The 20,525-nt window shown below is 42.7% G+C and overlaps 1 protein-coding gene and 1 non-coding gene across 6 annotated transcripts in view; both read right to left on the reverse strand.

Annotated features, from left to right (window-relative positions):
• Positions 1-20,525, reverse strand: part of LOC134737588 (cAMP-dependent protein kinase catalytic subunit PRKX) — a 120,952-nt gene that overhangs the window by 10,943 nt on the left and 89,484 nt on the right. For 3 of the 5 annotated variants that reach the window (XR_010125348.1, XR_010125349.1, XR_010125347.1), the window contains exons 6-8: positions 19,563-19,620; positions 14,023-14,100; positions 10,420-10,568 (exon numbers count right to left, since the gene is read on the reverse strand). Coding sequence is in view for 2 of the 5 variants with exons in the window: in XM_063660083.1 (XP_063516153.1) it covers positions 10,443-10,568; positions 14,023-14,100; positions 19,563-19,620 (262 nt within the window). In the remaining 3 variants the exon portion in view is untranslated. Of the gene's footprint in view, positions 1-2,582; positions 7,188-9,198; positions 9,578-10,419; positions 10,569-14,022; positions 14,101-19,562; positions 19,621-20,525 lie in introns of those variants that run through there. The other 2 variants (XM_063660083.1, XM_063660082.1) reach the window with 2 other exon arrangements.
• Positions 5,518-5,624, reverse strand: LOC129025504 (U6 spliceosomal RNA). The gene has a single exon (XR_008497259.1). It is a non-coding gene; the product is annotated as a U6 spliceosomal RNA (small nuclear RNA).

A 20,525-nucleotide genomic window follows, 5' to 3' on the forward strand; every position in this document is an offset into this window, starting at 1 on the left:
GCGTTATATTTACTCAAACATTGGTATGTACCCCCAAAATACGTACAAGTATTATTTGTCAATAAAAATGTAAATTAAATTTTTTTAAAAAAATTGGATCCACAGAAGGGTTGACGGACTAGTTTTAGGACATCATGGTTTTCTGCCTTATAACAAAACATCAAATCTCCAGTTCCCTCATCAATATACTCATGGTAGGTCTTCAGCATTTGATGGTTTTAACTGGCATGCAATATTTTTGTCAGAAAATACAGAATGCTGTTCTTTAATAAATGTCTAAGTATATTATATATAATAAACATGTAAATTCTATACATTATACTAAACATATATATTATATAAATTACATGGTATATACATTATATATATTATACATCTATACTATATATTATAGTATACTTATGTATAATATATATATTAAAATGCTGTATATGAATATAGTACATGCATATATTCATATACAGCACTTTAATATATAGTACTTTAATATATATTGTGTATAAATATATTGTATGTTAATGTAACATATTCATATATTGTATATATTAAATATACATGTATTGCATAAATACATTAAAAATATATATTAACATAAATTACATTGTTATTACATTAATTTTATAATATGTAATAAATATACATTAATATCTTTACATATTATAGTCATATATTTATTCTGTTATGCTTATGTAACACATATTTATTATTGAAGTGTTGTTTAGCACCTTGGTGTGAGCAGGAGCAGACAGAATGGAAACCTTAGCTCTGTGATTTTGTTTTCTGCTGAGTTCTCGTGTCAACAGCTTTGTCTTTTAGCAGTGGTTACAGCGGGCAGGTGTCCCATGCGTTGCAGTATTTTAAGGATTGAAGGATAACTTTGTTGCACACACATGTAACAATGTGCATCTCACTGCCCGCATAAAACGGGTGCTCCCCAAACTGCAATTCCTCACACCTGCAGTCCCAGTGCTTTGCAGGGCCAAGGTGAGAGGATTGCTTGAGGCCAGGAGTTTGAGATCAGCCTGGGCAACATACGGAGACCTCATCTCTACAAAATAAAAATAAAAAATAAATTAATTGGGTGTGGTGGCGCACACCTGTAGTCCCAGCTACTCAGGCGGCTGAGGTGGGAGGATCGCTTGAGAGAAGGACTTCGAGGCTGCAGTGAGCTGCGATTGCACCAGGGTACTCCAGCCTGGGCAACAGAGGGAGACTCAGTCGCAAAACAAAACAAAACAAAACAAAAAACTCCAGCGATTCCTGTCCATCTCTGCGAAGCGATACCCGAGACAGCCTCTTGTTAAGATGAGGGGGGTCCACCTAACTATGATTTTCCTTCACACCCTCGGAAGAAGGTTATCTGATCCTTTCAGTAAGTATACAAGATGAGCCTGACTTCTAGGAAAGTCAGAGAGCTCCAACAGGGTGTGGCTAAATATTAATACATATCTATGACACATAATTGACACAACCCTGGACAATCTCTAGCAATCTTACCCCAAAGTACAAAGCATGTTTGTTCTGCCGAAGGGGCTTCAAGATCCCTCCCCTAGCCTTCCAACAAACACACAAACACTCCGTATCCTTTCCCAAATCAGACTGTCACTCACCAAGAACCCATGCTACAGAAACTCCCGAGTGGTCCCTGAACCAGACCCTGAACAGCCATACCAGCCCATGGGAAGACTCCCTTCCCCAGGGAATTCCAAGATGGGAACAGGGACAGCTTGGTCATAAGTAAACGGGCTTGTGTTTGACCCTTAGCTGGGCGTAATATTTCAGCCTCTGCTAATAGCAAGTGCTATGTGAGTGTCAAAAATTACAAATCAATTGATTTTACAATGTATGAAGTCAAGATGTTTTTAGCAAGCTGCAAATGTCACTCAGAAACCTGGGTGTCAAATATGCGAGTAATAAGAGCAAGCAATAAAATATTTTACTCATTCGTGATGATAAGGGCAGCACATCTTTAACAACCTGTGAAGCCAATCTGCAAAGTCAACATCACACTACAACAGGAATCAGCAAATGCTGGCCCTCGGGCTAAATCCGGCCCTCTGATTATTTCTGTCAATAAAACTTTATTGGAGCACAGCCATGCCCACTTGTTTACATACTGTCTATGGGGCTTTTTGATTTTTGTTTTTTTAAGAGTCAGGTTCTTGTTCTGTCACTCAGGCTGGAGGGCATTGGTACAATTAGAGCTCAAAGCAGGCTCAAACTCCTGGGCTCAAGTGACCCTCCCACCTCAGCCTCCTAAGCAATCCCAGGCTCGTGCTACCACTACTGACAGATTTTCTAATTTTTGTAGAGATAGGGTCTTGCTACGTTACAGGCTGGTCTCAAACGCCTGGGCTCAAGCAATCCTCCCGCCTTGGTCTCCCAAAGCACTGGAATTACAAGCGTGCACCTCCGTGCCTAATTATAGCAGCTTGTTTGCACTCTGTGCAACAGAGACTGTGTGTCCCGCAATGCAGAAAATATCTGCCATATGGCCCCTACAGATAATTGCCCATCCCTGGATTAGACCAAAGGAGCAAAGCTACAGCTTGTTTGGAGACAGAAGCAGATGAAACTCAGACTTCTGAAAAGATACAAAGTTTTATTAAACAAACCTGGAATCAACAGTATTATTACATAAATTAGACAGCAGTAAAATTTTCCTAGGGCATATGTACAAATCACAGTGATTTCCATTGTGCAACAAACAGACAGGATTAAAAATAGGCACTCCCCTCCCCGACCCCCCATGAGAAGGCGGGGTCACCCCGCGGGGTTCCCAGTTCTGGCTCGCCAAGGGGTGCACAAACCTGCAAAGGCACTCTGCCTGTGTGCGCGGTATCCGGCGGCAGTCAAGGGGCCCCAGAAGCACGTTGGCAACATGGTGAGGCTGCCCAGTGTTCAGCGCAAAAAAAAGAATTCAGCTACGACAGCTGAGCAGAGCTCAACAGCCATCTCAGAGCACAAGGACTGTGGAAAGGCTTCAAATCTCATCTGCTAAAACACAATTGTAATGCCTTTTACATACAGAACAGACGTCTCCACCATGGAAGATCAAACTAAGCCTGAACAGAACTTCCCAACACACGATAATTTACAGAAAACCATGACAGAGCATCCCTGCTATTAGGAAGGACTGTTCTGCAGGGTGCAAGGCCATAAGGTTTGCAAAGCAAACTTGATTATGAAAAGGCTTGGTGAAAATACAGCCCCTCACCTTCACCAAGACAGACACACACACACACACACACACACACACACACCAAGACAGACAGACAGACAGACACACACACACACACACACACACACACACCAAGACAGACACACACACACACACACACACACACACACACACACACACACACACACACACACACACACACACACACACACACACACCCCCGCCCCGCAAAGAAACTATCCAAATGCATTAAGACACCTGTTCGTGTGCTTTTCTTCTTGCTTTTGTTAAGTGAATCCCATCCGTTTAAGTTAGACGAATTAGAAGACCTTCTTGCCTCCATCAGCAACAGAAAAACAGTGCATACGACTCCTCCAATGTGTGTAAAATGCATGCTAGGTAGATTGAAGGAAAAATGAGAGGAACCCGGGCACCCCATTTCAAATCTCTACAACTGGAGAAATCAAAGGCTGCAAGGACTGTGTAGACCTGATGCAAAGTTAACTGGCTGCAAAAATAAAACCCAAGCCAGTGCTGTCTTGCACCCTGTTCACTCAGTAGCTGGAGCCATGAATGACTGTGACATTCTGGTGTGGTATTTGTGCAGCCTGAGGTGCACCCTGGCTACAGAGTTGAGCCTTGGGGTCTTTAACAGTATGAAGCCATAGTTTCACAGTTACAATGGTCCAAAGAACTAGAGGCCATGTAGGTCAAACACAGAAATGGCGAACACATCCCAAACCACTCAACTGTTTAGTTCCACTGGTGATTTTTTTTAATGGATAGTGATTTCAAATGATTTGGTGTTTTTGTTCTTGTTTTTGCTTTTTCAAAGCAAACAAATGATTTGGTCTTTAAGTATGGACAGGAAGAAACAAAACGCTGAATGAGAAATTCACTAACAAGTGATTGTGCAGTTGTTTGAGGGCATGGAGCGGGAGTGGGGCTGAACAGCATTTTGAGGGGATGAAGCGCGCAATCTTACCCCACTGCTAGGGGGTTTCTGCTTCTTCTTCTATCGTGCTGACAGCAAATATAATTTGCCCATCGCTGGCTATAGATATGTTTAGGCTAAGCAGGATTTAGAGTTCTGTTGCGAAGAAATTAGAAGAATTCAGTAGATACAGTGTGTACTATTCGGTTGTGACTTTATTTCCTTCCTGCCTTTATCAATGCCTATGAAAGCAGGCTGGTGGCATTTCCCTTCAGAAAAACAAGACTTGCCCCAATATACTTCTTGTTGTAACATATCCGTGTCCTATTCTCTTATAGTATTCCAATTTAAGAAAATACTGCCAACTCATAAAATTACATGAAGCAAAGTAAATTTCTAATGTTTTTCTGATACAAATTTTGTGATGATTGTAATGAATTTTCCTCCACATTATGCACAGTGATTGTTTCACATGATCATCTATGTGAAAATTTTGGAATGCCCACCCAGGTCAGCTATTTTTATTTTTTTTTTATTTTTTTTTTTTGAGATGGAGTCTCGCTTTGTTGCCCAGGCTGGGGTGCAGTGGCACAATCTCGGCTCACTGCAGCCTCTGCCTCCCAGGTTCAAGCGATTCTCCTGCCTCAGCCTCCCGAGTAGCCAGGATTACAGGTGCCCGCCACCACACCTAATTTTTGTATTTTACTAGAGATGGGGGTTTTGCCATGTTGGCCAGGCTGGTCTCGAACTCCTGACCTCAGGTGATACACCTGCCTCGGCCTCCCAAAGTGCTGGGATTACAGGCGTGAGCTACCATGCCTGGTCAGGTAAACTATTTTAAAATTATACAGTGATTGCTCCATGTTTATAGCTCATTTTGATTAACCTCTACATGACATTGGGCCATTTAAACTATGACCCCGCCATGGGCAGTTACCAGGTAGCCTGTGTCACTTCAAATGCTGAAATGTGTGTGACGGTCGAAAGTGGGTTTCACACCATCACATGTTCTTGGAATCGCTTCTAATTTCTCATTTGTTCTGTGTGGCTGGAGGCTGATTACAATGTCCGTAAAGAACAAGGTCATCAGTGTGCTTGCATATCTCATTTTCCTGCATATCAGTTCACAATTAAGGCATTTCAGGCTTTCCTGATGCTAATTCTCATCTCAAAATGAAATCCGGGATAATAAAACAGACAACATAAAAATAGGCATATGGACTCATGGGTCTATGTACTTTTTAAAGTGTGCTCAAGTGTTTCATTTATGGTTTTAGTCATAGTTTTTAAAGTAGAATGTTCAATAATATCACTATCATTTACTTTTATAGTCAGCAAACACGAGATTTAATGCTTTTCCTTCTAGTTCCACATCTCGGTGCACAGTTTAACCTTTTTTTAAAAAAATATGGAATGCTGCATGAATCTGCGGATCTTCCTTATGCAGGGGGCCATGCTAATCTCCTCTGTGTCATTCTAATTTTAGTATACCTGCTGCCGAAGTCAGCACCAGTTTCACCTTTTCACATTCATGGTAAAACTGATGGGAAACTGCATGCCAGATGTTTAGACAGCGAAGGCCCTCAACTGTTAATCCCAACAGGATGGTGAGTGAGAAGCACAGGCTGAAAATACAGTTGTCTAAAACATTTCCACATTTCACCATCTGAACATCATTTTCCACTGAGTTATTAATTGTAAAGAGTTTATTCTGCTGAACCTACTAATTATTCTCACCTACTGAGTTGACCTCTATGTGAAGGAAAGGTCACTGATGAAAAAGGGTGGCTATTTTCTGTTGCTGCAATTTCACTGTGTTTAAACATTTTTTTTTCTTTTTATAGAGATGAGGACTGGCTATGTTGCCCAGGCCGGTCTCGAACTCCTAGGCTCAAACAATCTTCCTGCCTCAGCTTCCCAAAGTCCCAGGGTTACAGGAGTGCGCCACCGCACCCAGCTTCACTGTCTTTTAAAGCCTTAAGGTGGACGTTCTCTTCAATCCATCTTCAAAAGCGCAAAGCCATTGCATTCTTTTTTTTTTTTTTTGGACAGGGTCTCACTCTGTCACCCAGGCTGGAATGCAGTGGTGTGATCTCGGATCACTGCAGCCTGGACCTCCCCAGGCTCAAGTGATCCTCTCATCTCAGCCTCCTGAGTAGCTGAGACTACATTCATGTGCCACCATGCCCGGCTAATTTTTTTGTATTTTGTAGAGATGAGGTCTCACCACGTTTCCCAGACTGGTCTCCAACTCCTGGGCTCAAGCAATCCACCCACCTCAGCCTCCCGAAGTGCTGGGACTATAGGAACAAGCCACTGCACGCAGCTCAGATGAAATTTTTGAATATGTCACAGAAGGTTTTTTTAAATACAGTACACTCCTCCAACAGCTTCAATGTCACTGTAGATTCTTGGAATAAATTCGCTCCCATATCTTCTCTTTGTTTCTTCTTTTAAAGTCTCAAGTTACCAGGTAGGAAGCACTAAAGATACTGAAGGTAGACCTCCCCATGATATTTTCTTCCCCCAAACTATAAAATGCATGTGAGATGATTTTTTTTTAATGCATGCAACATACCCTTCAGATGTTGTCCCCGAGAAGAGATTTTTGAAAAAACAAATTGAAAAATAAAAATTATAGGCTCTGTAAAGTATGAACATTTACATCACTGCACAATTTCTGTGCATCTGCCATAATGACTTCTATATATACACACAGGCATACACACACACACACACACACACACACAATTTGTGGTTATAATCGAACAAGTCCAGTTCAAACTTACAAACTTAAGTCTATGACAAAAATCAAGACATCACAGTAGGAACACAACACTAAAGGATAAGATAAAATCTACAACCAAACAATTTTCAAAACCTTCCTACAGTGTGGAATTCCAGTTGCTTAAATAATGCCAGTTCCATGAATTTCAACTGTGCTCTGATCTATTTCTATACACACAGGTACAGAGAAAAGTGGAGATGTCCTTATGCCGTGAAGAAGACATTTTGCTTCTGGTCTGCTTAGGTGCAGTTCTTTGTTCCAGGCAGATTCCAATCTTCCTGTTTCTAGCACGAAACAGGACAAAAGATTCTGTGAGTTTCTCAGTAACTGGATGAATTTTGTAATCATCATCATCTCAATGATAATACAAAGGTTTCCTTCCCCTAAGTGATAACAAAGAAAACTTCCCTTTGTAATTCTTTTTGCAAGGATCCATAAGCCTGAATTCTAAAAGGAGAGGCCAATAAAAAGGAAATGAAGAATGTTTTAAAGGTAAGGGGTTTTTTTGGTTTGTTTGTTTGAGACGGAGTCTTGCTCTTATTGCCCAGGCTGGAGTACAGTGGTGTGATCTCAGCTCACTGCAACCTCCGCCTCCATGTTCAAGTGATTCTCCTACCTCAGCCTCCTGAGTAGCTGGGGTTACAGGTGCCACCACCACGCCTGGCTAATTTTTATATTTTTGGTAGAGACTGGATTTCACCATGTTTGCCAGGCTGGTCTCGAACTCCTGACCTCAGATGATCCATGCGCCTCGGCCTCCCAAAGTGCTGGGATTACAGGCGTGAGCCACCTCGCCCAGCCCTGTTTTCATTTTTGAGATGAGGTCTAACTCTGCCATCCAGGCCGGAGTACAGGCACAATCACAGCTCACTGCAGCCTCAACTTTCCAGGCCCAAGCGAGCCTCCCACCTCAGCGTCTAGAATAGCTGGGACAACAGGTATGTATTACCACGCCTGGCTAACTTTTTCATTTTTTGTAGACATGGGATCTCACCATGTTGCCCAGGCTTGATCTCAAACTCCTGACCTCAAGTGAGCCTCCCACCTCGGCCTCCCAAAGTGCCGGGATTACAGGTAGGAGCCACCACACCCAGCCTGAAGAATGTTCTATCATACGCTTATCCGTAAATAGATAAATTTATCCACCAATAGATGATGAACTGCACAAGAAAAATGGGATCCCCAATTCAACATGCTTCCTCAGAGAACCTTACAGCAAGACAGAAAATATGTTATTACAAAGTAAAACAAAAGACATAGTGAGTCAGTTCTCTTAAATTCTCCTCCACACTCAGAAAGGCATACGGGGTGATTCAAACAAAGATGAACGGCTAAAGCATAGTTTCTAAGCTGCCCTCAAGTGCAGTGATTCATCTGAACTGGTGTCTTATTTACAGGGGAAGATTTGGCTTCATGAAGAAATATCTTCCTGCATAAAATTCCTGAAACTAACCGCTCGTTGCTGAAAATGCCAGGGATGTGTTCGGTGTGCAAATTACTTGATAAAATTACTGAGATGGATTAAAATATTGCATCTGGGCCAGGCACAGTGGCTCATGCCTGTAATCCCAGCACTTTGGGAGGCCGAGGTGGGCAGACTGCCTGAGCTCAGGAGTTCAAGACCAGCCTGGCCAACATGGCGAAACCCATCTCTACTAAAAATACAAAAAAATTAGCCTGGTGTGGTGGCAGGCACCTGTAATCCCAGCTACTCGGGAGGCTGAGGCAGGAGAATCACTTGAACCCCGGAGGCGGAGGTTGCAGTGAGCTGAGATCGCACCACTGCAATCCAGCCTGGGCAACAGAGCGAGACTCTGTCTCAAAAAGAAAAAAAAAAAATTTCATTAAACAGAGCCCTGACCACTAGCCAAACTATATTAAAAATGATTCCACTTAGCAAAAATAATACTTACACATACTTCCTCAACAATGCATACCAGATTGAGAAAGGTTATTCCTATGTGTGCAATCTTTTTCAGGGAAAGTAGGGGCAGCTGGGGACAGGATGTAATGAAACTGTTCACTGATTATACAACATAAATCCATCAAATGGAAGTTTTTTTGTTCTTTAAGTAAATTTTACAATTGAGGGGTCTCTATTAGAGAAAGGTTCTATTTTTGTGGCTTATCAACTAGGGGTCCTTCATACTAAAGCAAACCAAGTCTTTACATCATTTTAAAGATTTCCTGGAGAGACACAATTTGTAAGAAGTTATGGGCAAGTCAGCTAAAATCTAAGCCCCAAAGTAGACCAGAGAAACAAAAAGAAGTAAACACATTCAGGAACATCTTATGATTTTTAAAACCCACAACTGGATTTCATGAGCATTTATGAAGTTGATAAAGTTACACGCTCTCATGTTAATACAAACCAGTCACCACTGTAAAAGCGTTCATCACATACTGAGAGGTGAAGCCATGCGACGGAGACAGGTTATTTTCTCAAGGTCATAGCCACCTATTCCTCTACCATTTTGTTGTCTATTATTTTAATTTGTATCCAGTTTTCCTCTTGGTACATCCATGTAAACACCCGCCCAGGATGGAGGGCCCTCATTCACCATGTCTTTCAGCAGGTTGGTTCCTCTCCCCAATCAGCAACTGTGACATTTGGTGTCTGTTTCGAATGGTGTTGGTTAGCCAATTGGCTTTCCACTTCACATAACTGGGAAGACTACAGGAAAATTACGGGAATGGAAATCAAAATGGGAAAAACAAGCTATGTCAATGAACAGACACCTCACTGACAATATTTTGCTTCACTGGTATTTTTCTTGCTCGTGTGTTACAGGAAGAAAGATCTAATTGAAGCCATATAACCGAGCAATTTAGAATTGAGGAGTAACTGAAAGCTCTTTTTAATCCATACTTAAAAACTAATAATAGACTTTCAAAGGCTCAAGGAAATAACAGAGTCAAAACCCTTTTTCAGTCATCTTAAATTAAAGCTTAGCAAATTTCATGAGGGATTCTAAAAAATATTATTATTATTTAAAAAATAATAATAGACCTTCAAAGACTCAAAGAAGTAATAGACTCAAAATCCTTTTCCAGTCATCTTCAATTAAGCTTAGCAAATTTCCTATGAGGGCATATTTCTTCTTATTATTTTTTAACCAAAGGAGACCTAAAGAGACTTTTGAAAATACTTGTTAATTATTGTAAGGAAGCTCGCCTGTCACTCAGGGTTTCTGGAACAGGGACCAGAGGAGCTGGGCTTCTCAAATGTTCAGGCACACACAAACCACCTAGCGGTCTTATTTAGATGTGCAGGTTCTGACGCAGAAGATGGATTCTGGACTGTAATGCTGATGCCTCTGATGGTCACATGCTGACCTGGAGTCACAGGCATGGCTGTGTTTATTTCGCTGCCCCTTGGAATCATTCCCCTCTGCTCTGCTTCACTGCTGACTTCTGTGTGCATGAGGTTAAGCCCCACTCAGTAAACGCAGCCTCAACTGGATGTGGGCTCGAGTCAGTCTCATTTTTTGGTAATTACTAAATATAAAGATATACCTTCCAGATGTGAGCTCCTGTCCTCAGAAATTCTTGAAGATTTCTAAATCCTTCTGCGGCACAGGCGCGGCTGTGTCCCAGTCATTCTCAGGGTAAGTTTCGAAGTTGGAAGTGTCGCCGTCGCCAGCTATCTTGGGCACGATGGGAGGCTGTGAGACATGGCCAAAGCACAAAGGCATGGTTACAAAGGAACGGGACGCTTGGATGCTGCACACACCCCTTTATTTCTGTCACCGTACCTAAAAATGAAAATGATTTGCAAAACACTAAAGCTGTCTTCCCTTCGTTTATGAACGCGGCAATCTTTGAATTAAAATATTGTGAATGAGGCTGCGTGTGGGGACTCACACCTGTAATCCCAACACTTTAAGAAGGTGAGGCGGGAGGGTCGCTTGAGCCTCAGAAGTTTGAGACCAGCCTGGGAAACACAGGGAGTCCCCTGTCTCTACAAAAAATACAATTAGCCGGGTGTGGTGCTGTGTGCCTGCAGTCTCAGCTACTCAGTAGGCTGAGGTGGGAGGACTGCTTGAGGCCAGGAGGTCGATACTCCAAGTGAGCCATGATTACACCACTGCATTCCAGCCTGAATGACAGAGTGAGATCCTGTCTCAAAATATATACATATATAGTATTAAGTAAGCTATGGTACAGTCATGTGATGGAATACAATGCAGTTTTTTTTTAAATGAGGAAGCTGGCTAGGCGCAGTGGCTCATGCCTGTAATCCCAGCACTTTGGGAGGCCAAGGTGGGCGGATCACCTGAGGTCAGGAGTTCGAGACCAGCCTGGCCCATGGAGAAACCCTGTCTCTACCGAAAATACAAAAATTAGCCGGGCATAGTGGTGGGTGCCTGTAATCCCAGCTACTTGGGAGGCTGAGGCAGGAGAATCGCTTGAACCTGGGAGGCGGAGGTTGCAGTGAGCCGAGATGGCACCACTGAACTCCAGCCTGGGCAACGGAGCAAGACTTCGTCTCAAAAAAAAAAAAAAAAAAGAGGAAGCTAGCCAGGTATGTAGACAGGTCTCCAAATTATACAGTCAAGTGCAAAAAGCAAGACTATAATAATGTACATACTACGCTACTCTAGATTTGTATAAATGAGTGGCAAAAGTAAGAATGCATGTATCCATGTGGGTTTTTATTAGCACAAAGAAACTCTAGAAGGATACACTGAAAAACTTAATTAAAGGATAATTACCTACAGGTGGCTTGGAGGGGGTAAGAGGGAGACTTGGCAATTATGTGTTTTAATATTGACTTGATTTTTGACCAATGTGGATAGATAAAACGTATTCAAATTGTTTTTTTAATGCAATTTAATACAATAAAGTATTTGAAAAGGTAAAACTTTGAACAAAATGATGCACCAGCCCAGGCCCAGTGGCTGACGCCTGTAATCCCAGCACTTTGGGAGGCCGAGGAGAGTGGATCATTTGAGGTCATGAGTTCGAAACCAGCCTGGCCAACATAGTGAAACCCCATCTCTTCTAAAAATACAAAAAAAAATTAGCTGGATGTGGTGGCACACACCTGTAATCCCAGCTACTTGGGAGGCTGAGGCAGAAGAATCACTTGAATCCAAGAGGTGGAGGTTGCAGTGAGTTGAGACCACTCCACTGCACTACACCCTGAGCCTGAGTGACAAAGTGAGACTCCATCTCAAAAAAAAAAAAAAGAAGAAGCGTATCATCCCAGGCTCCAGCTGCAGAAACTCTGGTCTGAGCTGAGGACAGGGAATAAGCACTTCTAAGCATTCTCCATTCTTTTGACTCTGAAGTGCAAAGGTGAAAACACTACCACTGAGCACTCCCATCAGTAACATATGCAGTTCAGAGTGTTCACGAAAGCCAAGATATGGAATCAACCTAAGTGTCCACCAACGGATGAATGGATAAAGAAAGTGTGGTCCATACACACAATGAAAAACTATTCGCAATAAAATGGAATGAAATCGTGTCATTTACAGCACCACGAATGGAATGGCAGAACATCATGTTCAGTAAACTAAGCCAGGCCGGGTGCAGCGGCTCATGCCTGTAATCCCAGCACTTTGAGAGACCGAGGCTGGTGGATCACTTGAGGTTAGGAGATTGAGACCAGCCTGGCCAACATGGTGAAACCCCGTCTCTAGTAAAAATACCAAAATTAGCTGGGTGTCTGTAATCCCAGCTACTCAGGAGGCTGAGGCATGAGAATTGCTTGTAGCCAGGAGGTGGAGGCTGCAGTGAGCAAGATCGTGCCACTGCACTCCAGCCTGGGCAACAGAGCAAGACGCTGTCTCAAAAAATAAATAATAAATAATAAACTAAGCCAGATGCAGAATGAGAAACACAGCATGTGCCCACTCATATGTGGGAGCCAAAAAAATTGATGTCATGAAGGTTGAGAGTAGAATGATAGTTACCAGAGGGTGGGAAGTGTGTATGGGTAGGGGATGAAGGGGAGATGAAGAAATATTGTATAAACATAATGTTAGATAAAAGGAATAAGTTCCAGTGTTTGATAGCATAGTTGGGTGGCCAGAGTTAACAATATATTGTATATTTCAGAATAGCTAGAAGATTTGCAATATTCCCAACCCATAAAAATGATAAATGTTTGAGCTGATGGATACCCTGATTACCCTCAGTTGATCATTACACATTCTATGCGTGCATCAAAATATAACATGTACCTCCATAAATATGTACATGTGATAGTTATACTGCTTAGCAGCGGTGTAACCTTCCACACACGGCTTAACTTCTCTGAGCACAGTCTCCTCATTTATAAAATGGACAAGTATTATACATTGAAAAAAATGCCAGATTTTTTTTTTTTTTTTGAGACAGGGTCTGGCTCTGTCGCCCAGGCTGGAGTGCAGTGGCGTAATCTTGGCTCACTGCAAGCTCCGCCTCCTGGTATCAAGCAATTCTTGTGCCTCAGCCTCCCAAGTAGCTGGTACCACAAGCGTATGCCACCACGCCCGGCTAATTTTTGTATTTTTTGTAGACACGGGATTTCACCATATTGCCCAGGCTAGTCTCAAACTCCTGGGTTCCAGTGATCTGCCTGAGTTGGCCTCTCAAAGTACTGGAATTATAGGCGTGAGTCACAGCACCCAGCCAAAAAGCCAGATGTTTAAAAATAGGCAGTTTGGCCAGAAACGTTCCAAAGAATATTCTCCATGTAATACACCACCATCACTGAACGATGATCATGGTGCTAGACACTTGCTTATCTCTGTAATCCTGTTGACCGCTTTCCACTACAGAGGAGGGAGTGGGGTTTAGCAGTCACAGAGCTAGTCAGGAATCAGGCCAGGTCTCCTAAAATCTGCTTCAAAATCTGGGATAAGTGTCCATCCAGGGATGAATGGACAAAGAACATGTGGTATATGACTGGGTGTGGTGGCTCCTGCCTTTGTGGGAGCTAGGTAGATGGTTAGCACTAAGACACTCATAGAGTGGAGAACTTGGCTTATGAACGGTTTTAGACAAATAGTTGTATTATATAAATTAATTACAGGTCAGCCATCAATAAAGAAGTCCCAGGATTCAGAGGCAGTCCCTGTTAATGGGAGAGCTCGGGCATACTGAGTCACCCACTGATATGTGTTGTACCTTCAGTTTTCTCTGCGGAACAGCTTCCCAGTCCACGGAGCGGAACCACCGATGATGTTTCACATCATTCGCCCCGTTCTTCAAAAGAAACAACACGTGTCGTCAGTATACAGAATTTTGACAGGGCAGGAAAGAAAAATACCCCAAATCATCTCTACATTATTTTAGTATTGAAACACACGGAACAAGTTTGCTGCATTTTGGAGAACTGTGCCTGGAGGGTGAGCTGCTAGGAAAACCTGCAAGCAAAGCTCTTAGTGTTTTGTTTGCCCTTTTTTGTTGCAGAAACAAATCCAGTCATTCTGCTCCTGTGCAATGCATTTGCATTCCGGACCAAAGACGAAAAAGGTAAATACGATTCCATCTCTTGACATAAAACTGGACACCCAGTAATTTCTCAGTTTGTCTCCTGTTTTCATCTTGGCAAACTTACTCAGTATTTTACAGACATAGAAACCAGGGTTCACTGAATGATGTTAATTTGCTCAGTAGGACCCAGCAAGTAAATAACAAGACTGGGAACTCAAACCAAGGATGTCCAATTTAAGAGACCTTAGGAACGACATTGCATGGCCTGGCAATTAACAACAGGCATTCAAGGCGGCCTGCTTCATGCTCAAGGGTAGCACCAGGCATCGGCTGGCTCACACTGCGGCCATCAGGACCTCTGAAATCCCTCCCAAGTGCTCATCCGTAAACCTCACTCTGCTTCCTTTTTTTATACTTGTAGTGACGTTGTTATCAATTAAATGTGGGACAGCAGAAGAAATAAACGTAGGTTCCACGAAACAGAAGCCAGTACGTCTGAATTTAACACGTCTATCAGTTAGCATTTCTGTAGTTTTAAATTTCTTATCCTTAAAGAGGAATACGTCCACGACCATATCTTCAAAAGGAAACAGTAATGTGAATTTTTTCTATTGTTTTCCCATCCAGTTGTTTTGACAACTTTTTCTTTTTCTTATTGCAAAACAGGTATTTTTGATCTATAGCTAAGTCAGGCAACAAATAACAGATGTTGAGTTTTACCTTCAGCAATGTTGTGAATAAGAATAAATAAGAGTGCTGTGAATAAAATAAGAGAATAAAATAAAATAAATTTTATCCATCAGATAAAATTCTAATTTGGATACTAAAGGATGTGTGTGTCTGTATATACTCACATGCATACATAGTAATATATACACACACATACATATATACACACATATATTGATAAATACACATACTTCTATACATACGCATGTTAATATATACACATATACACATACACACATTAATATATACACACATATACACATACTTAGATACATACACACGTTACTACATACATACTTATACACATACACGTTAATATATACACACATATATTTATATATACACATACTTATATACATACACATGTTAATATATACACATATATACACATACTTATACACATACACATGTTAATATATACACATATATTATATGTGTACACACATATACACACGTACTTTACACATTTTATATGTAGAGTATAAACTATATGTATATACTGAGATTCACATTAGTATCCAAACTAGTGTGTGTGTTTGTGTGTGTGTGTGTGTGTGTGTGTGTGTTATATAAAGTGTGTGTGAGGGGGTGGGAGCAGTGGCTCACGTTTATATTCCAGCACTTTGGGAGGCCGAGGCAGGAGGGCTGCTTGAACCCAGGAGTTTGAGACTAACCTGGGCAACAAAGTAAGACCTGGTCTCTACAAAAAAATATAAAAATTGGCCAGCCGTGGTGGTGCGTGCATGTAGTCCCAGCTACTCGGGAGGCGGAGATGGGAGGATCACTTGAGTCCAGGAGGTCAAGGCTGCAGTGAGCTGTGGTCGCACCACTGCACTCCAGCCTGCATGACAGAGCAAGACACTGTCTTGAAAAAATAAAAATAAAAAAAGTGTGTGTGTGGGTGTGTATCTACAGTCATGAGCCTCAAAATGATGCTTCAGTCAACAATGGATGACATATACAGTGGTGCTCCCGTAAGATTATAATGATCTTAAAAACTCCTATCCCCTAGTGACGTCATGGCCATTGTAACCATAGGACAATGCATCCCTCCTGTTACACTGCCAGGCGTATAACAGTCTAACACGTACGTTATCTACAGCATCTAATACTCGGTAATGATAATAAATGACTATGTCCCTGGTTTATCTATTTACTATACTCTATGTTTTTTTTGGGGGGGAGGGCGGGCAATGGACAGTTTCACTCTGTCATCCAGGCTGGAGGGCAGTGGCACCATCTTGGCTCACTGCAACCTCCACCTTGCTCTGTCTGAAAAACAAAAAAAAAAAAAAAGAGAGAGAGAAAGAGAAATAAGCCAGGTAGAGAGAGACAAATACCACCTAATCTCACTTATATGGGAAATCTAAAAAAGTTGAACTCATAGAAGCAGAGAGTAGAATGGTGGATACCAGGGGCTGGGAAGGGGCTGAGATGGGAAGTCATTGGTCAAAAGAGACAAAGTGAGAGACACAGGAGGAACAAGTTCAGTCGGTCGCTTGCACAGCTCGGTGACTATAACTCATGATGTATTCTCAAGAATCTCTAGAAGAGTAGATCTTGCTGGGTGCAGTGGCTCTTGCCTGTAATCCTAGCACTTTGTGAGGCCGAGGTGCATGGATCCCGTGAGCTCAGGAGCTCGAGACCAGCCTGGGCAACACATCAAGACCCCATCTCTTAAAAACAATTTTTTTCAAAGAGTAGATCTTAAGTGTTCTCACCACAAATAAATGGTAATTATGTGAGGTAATGCATATGTTAATGAACTCAATGGACCATTCCACAATGGGTACATATTTCAAAACTTCATGTTGTACATGCTAAATAATACCATTTTCATGTGTTCATTTAAAAAAAAATAAAATAAAGTCAGTGTTTTCTTGAGTCTCTTTCAGTTTATCTCCATATCAGGAGAATTAACTAGACTTTAAGACCTAGCTTGGGAGTTTGTGAGCTTTTCCCCAATTCCTTTGATTGGGAAACTTGTTTTTCCCCCTTGGAAGGTACCTATGATGGTCACTACGCCATTCCCAGCAGATTCTAGATATGGGTCATCTGTAATTCCCTGCAGTCCTGGCAAGAGACCCAGCTCTTTTCTAAATGGCTGTGGCATTAACACAGGACCCATCCAATCTTATGAAGAGCCGTGGCACAGATGAGTCCACACCATGCAACCTGGCTGGACAGGCTCCTTGGAGACCTGAAGGTATCGGCCCCTGTCTACAAATAATGTAAAGGACAGAAGTTTGACTACAGTTACAGGGTAAACAATGTCCCTCAAAAAGACATGTGCACATCCTATCCCCCAATGCCTTGAATATCACTTTATTTGGAAATAGGGTCTTTGCAGATGTAACTAAATTAAGGTTCTCGAGATGACATCATCCTGGAGTAGGGTGGGCCCTAAATCCAGTGGCAGGTGTCCTCATAAGAGACAGAAGAGGAGACACAAACACAGAGGAGAAGGCCTTGTGAAAATGGAGGTGGAGACTGCAGTGATGTGGCCACAAGCCCAGGGATGCCTGGAGCCCCCAGGAGCTGGGAGAGGCAGGAAGGATCCCCCCCAGAACCTCTAGCAGGAAGTAGACACAATTATCACACATTGGGCAGTGGCCCCCAAAATATATGCCCATGTCCTGACTCCCAGTACCTGGGAATGGAACCCTACATGCAAATAGCGTCTTTGTAAATGTAATTAAGGGAAGGCTCTTGAGAAGAGATAATCCTGCATTAGGATGACCCTAAACCCAATGACAGGCATCCTTCTGAGAGACAGAAGAGGAGACACAGACACAGAGAAGGCCACGTGAACAAGGACAGAGACTGGAGTGATGCGGCCAGAAGCCCAGGGATGCCTGGAGCCTCCAGGGGCTGGGAGAGGCAAGAATGATCCTCCCCTAGAGCCTCTGGAGGCCTGAGACACCTTGATCTCAGACTCCTCGTCTCCAGGATGGGGAGAGCAGAAATTCCTGTTGTTTAAGCCCCTAGTTTGTGGTCAGTTCTTATGGCAGCCACTGGAGACTCCTAAACTACACAGAGGGCCCCAAGAGAGCCAAGTGGTTCAAGCCTCACACCCTGGTGTACTGTGTCTCTCCAGACTGGAATTTATAGGGTCAAGACGTATATGGAAGTTCCTCCATGTAGAAGTCCCTCCGAGGTTGTCCAGAGCTAGAAATGGCCAACAAAAAGTCCATGAATTCTGTCAAATTCAGGGATGCCAAAACACACATATAAGGTATCATACTACTTATGCAAGAGTCTGTTTGTCAATTATGTACTTGCCTCCACACAAAAAGTTTGTGGAAATCGTACCTGCTGCACAACTTTTAAAATCATCACCTGCGCACATAAAACACATAGTCCCAGGTCCATGACAGAAGCATTCCCAAAAGCCAAAAGGTGGAAACAGCCCAGAGGTCCATCCATAGATGAACGGATGAACAAAACAAGGTCTGCCCACACAATCGAATACTATGCGCTCAGGAAAAGGAAGGAAGCTCTGACACAGGCTACAGGTTGGATGAACCTTGAAGACATCATGCTCAGAGAAAGAAGCCAGAGGCAAAAGCTTACATTTTGTACAATTCCATTTTTAGCAGGGCCATTTTTAGCAGAGCCCAGAATACCGAACCCTACAGAGAAAGTCAGTAGATTAGTGGCTGCTTAGGGTAGGGGTCCCCAACCCCTGGGCCACAAACTGGTAGTGGTCCACGGCCTATGAGGAACCAAAATGGGCCACACAGCAGGAGGTGAGCAGCAGGCAGGTGAGCGAAGCTTCACCTGTACTGACAGCTGCTCCCCATGGCTGGCATTAACACCTAAGCTCCGCCTCCTGTCACATCAGTGGTGGCATTAGATTCTCATAGGAGCACACACCCTGTTGTGAACTGCGCAAGTAAGGGATTTAGGTTGTGTGGTCTGTAGAAAAATTGTCTTCCACAAAACTGGCCCCTGGTGCCAAAAAGGTTGGGGACCGCTGGCTTAGGGCAAGAGAGGATGAAAGAATAGCACAGTGATAACTGAAGGGTGCAGGGTTTCTTTTTTTGAGCTGATGAAGATGTTCTAAGATTAACCACGGGGGTGGCTGTACATAATCGTGTGTATACTAAAAGCCACCGAATCGCACATTTTAGATGGCTAAATGGCATGGCGTGTGAATTCACTCTCCATCAAGCTGTTTAAAAAATAAAATAAATAAGTAAACAAAATAATGAGTAATAACTTATAAATTGTTATTGCTCTATTAACCTTGCTGGAGGGGACGGGAGATACGGTGTAGACCCAGTTTGACGTTGTGGGCCCAGAAACCCAGATTTGATAGATCTTTCTTGGCAGTTTCAAGTAAAATTTAAAAAAATACATAAAACAACAGATTTCAAATTTGGGCAGTGATTAAATATGACCGCTAAGCCTTGGTTTATATCTGCACATGCCAATGTGGGTGTTAGATGGCAGACACGCACATCGGGTACCACTGAACACCTGCGGGATCAAATACTGACCTTCATGTTCCCTAATCGCCTTGTTCTGTCAACCACGAGCAGTTTCTTAATGAGGTCTCTATGTTGGGGGAGGAGACAAAAAAGACAGTACACAGGTTATATATCAACATCAGCAAACGCAGCATGGCAACAGAGATAAGATCTATCTGACATGAGGACCGCAGTTCAATTTCCACTTTGGCAAAACACTTTCTAGTGCTTATTTCCTACCATCACCGGCTCTTAAATAACCTATGCGAGGCTGGGTTGCCCCATGCAAGGCTGAAGCTAAGGGAAGGGGGTTGATTACATCTTTGTAAAGAAAATACACCTTTGAGTAGAAAAGGGTGAAATTTATATGTGCCTGCGGGGAGGATCCAGACACTTACATGCCTGTCAGGCTGTCCCTGCAAAATAGAAGACATCTGCTTTCACCAACATCAAGCTGCCCTGGGCGTCTGCTTATTGATGGGATTCCTGTTTTAAAAGGCTGGCTTTCCCATAAGCACACACATTAGGATGAGTCTCCTAAGTCTGCTTCTTCACTTGGAATCTTCCTTTTAAATAACAGACCATGTCAGAAGTACAGCAGGTGGGGAGGTTGGGCTGGCTCACACCTGTAATCCCAGCACTTTGGGGAGGCCGAGGCGGGTGGATCACTTGACGTGAGGAGTTGGAGGCCAGCCTGGCCAACATGGTGAAACCCCATCTCTCCAAAAAAAAAAAAAAAAAAAAAAAAAAAAATTGCTGGGCATGCTGGCACACAACTGTGGTCCCAGCTACTTGGGAGGCTGAGGCAGAAGAACCGCTTGAACCCAGGAGGCGAAGGTTGCAGTGAGCTGAGACTGAGCCACTGCACTCCAGTCTGGGTGACAGAGGTAGACTGAGTCTCAAAAAAAAATAAAAACAAACAACAACAACAACAACAACAAAAAACAGCAAGCTGGTTCAATTAGGATGGGTAGTTGGAGATGATGTTGAAGA

The sequence above is a fragment of the Pongo pygmaeus genome, chromosome X (genome assembly GCF_028885625.2).
Source record: "Pongo pygmaeus isolate AG05252 chromosome X, NHGRI_mPonPyg2-v2.0_pri, whole genome shotgun sequence".
In the NCBI taxonomy this organism is placed as follows: Eukaryota; Metazoa; Chordata; class Mammalia; order Primates; family Hominidae; genus Pongo; species Pongo pygmaeus.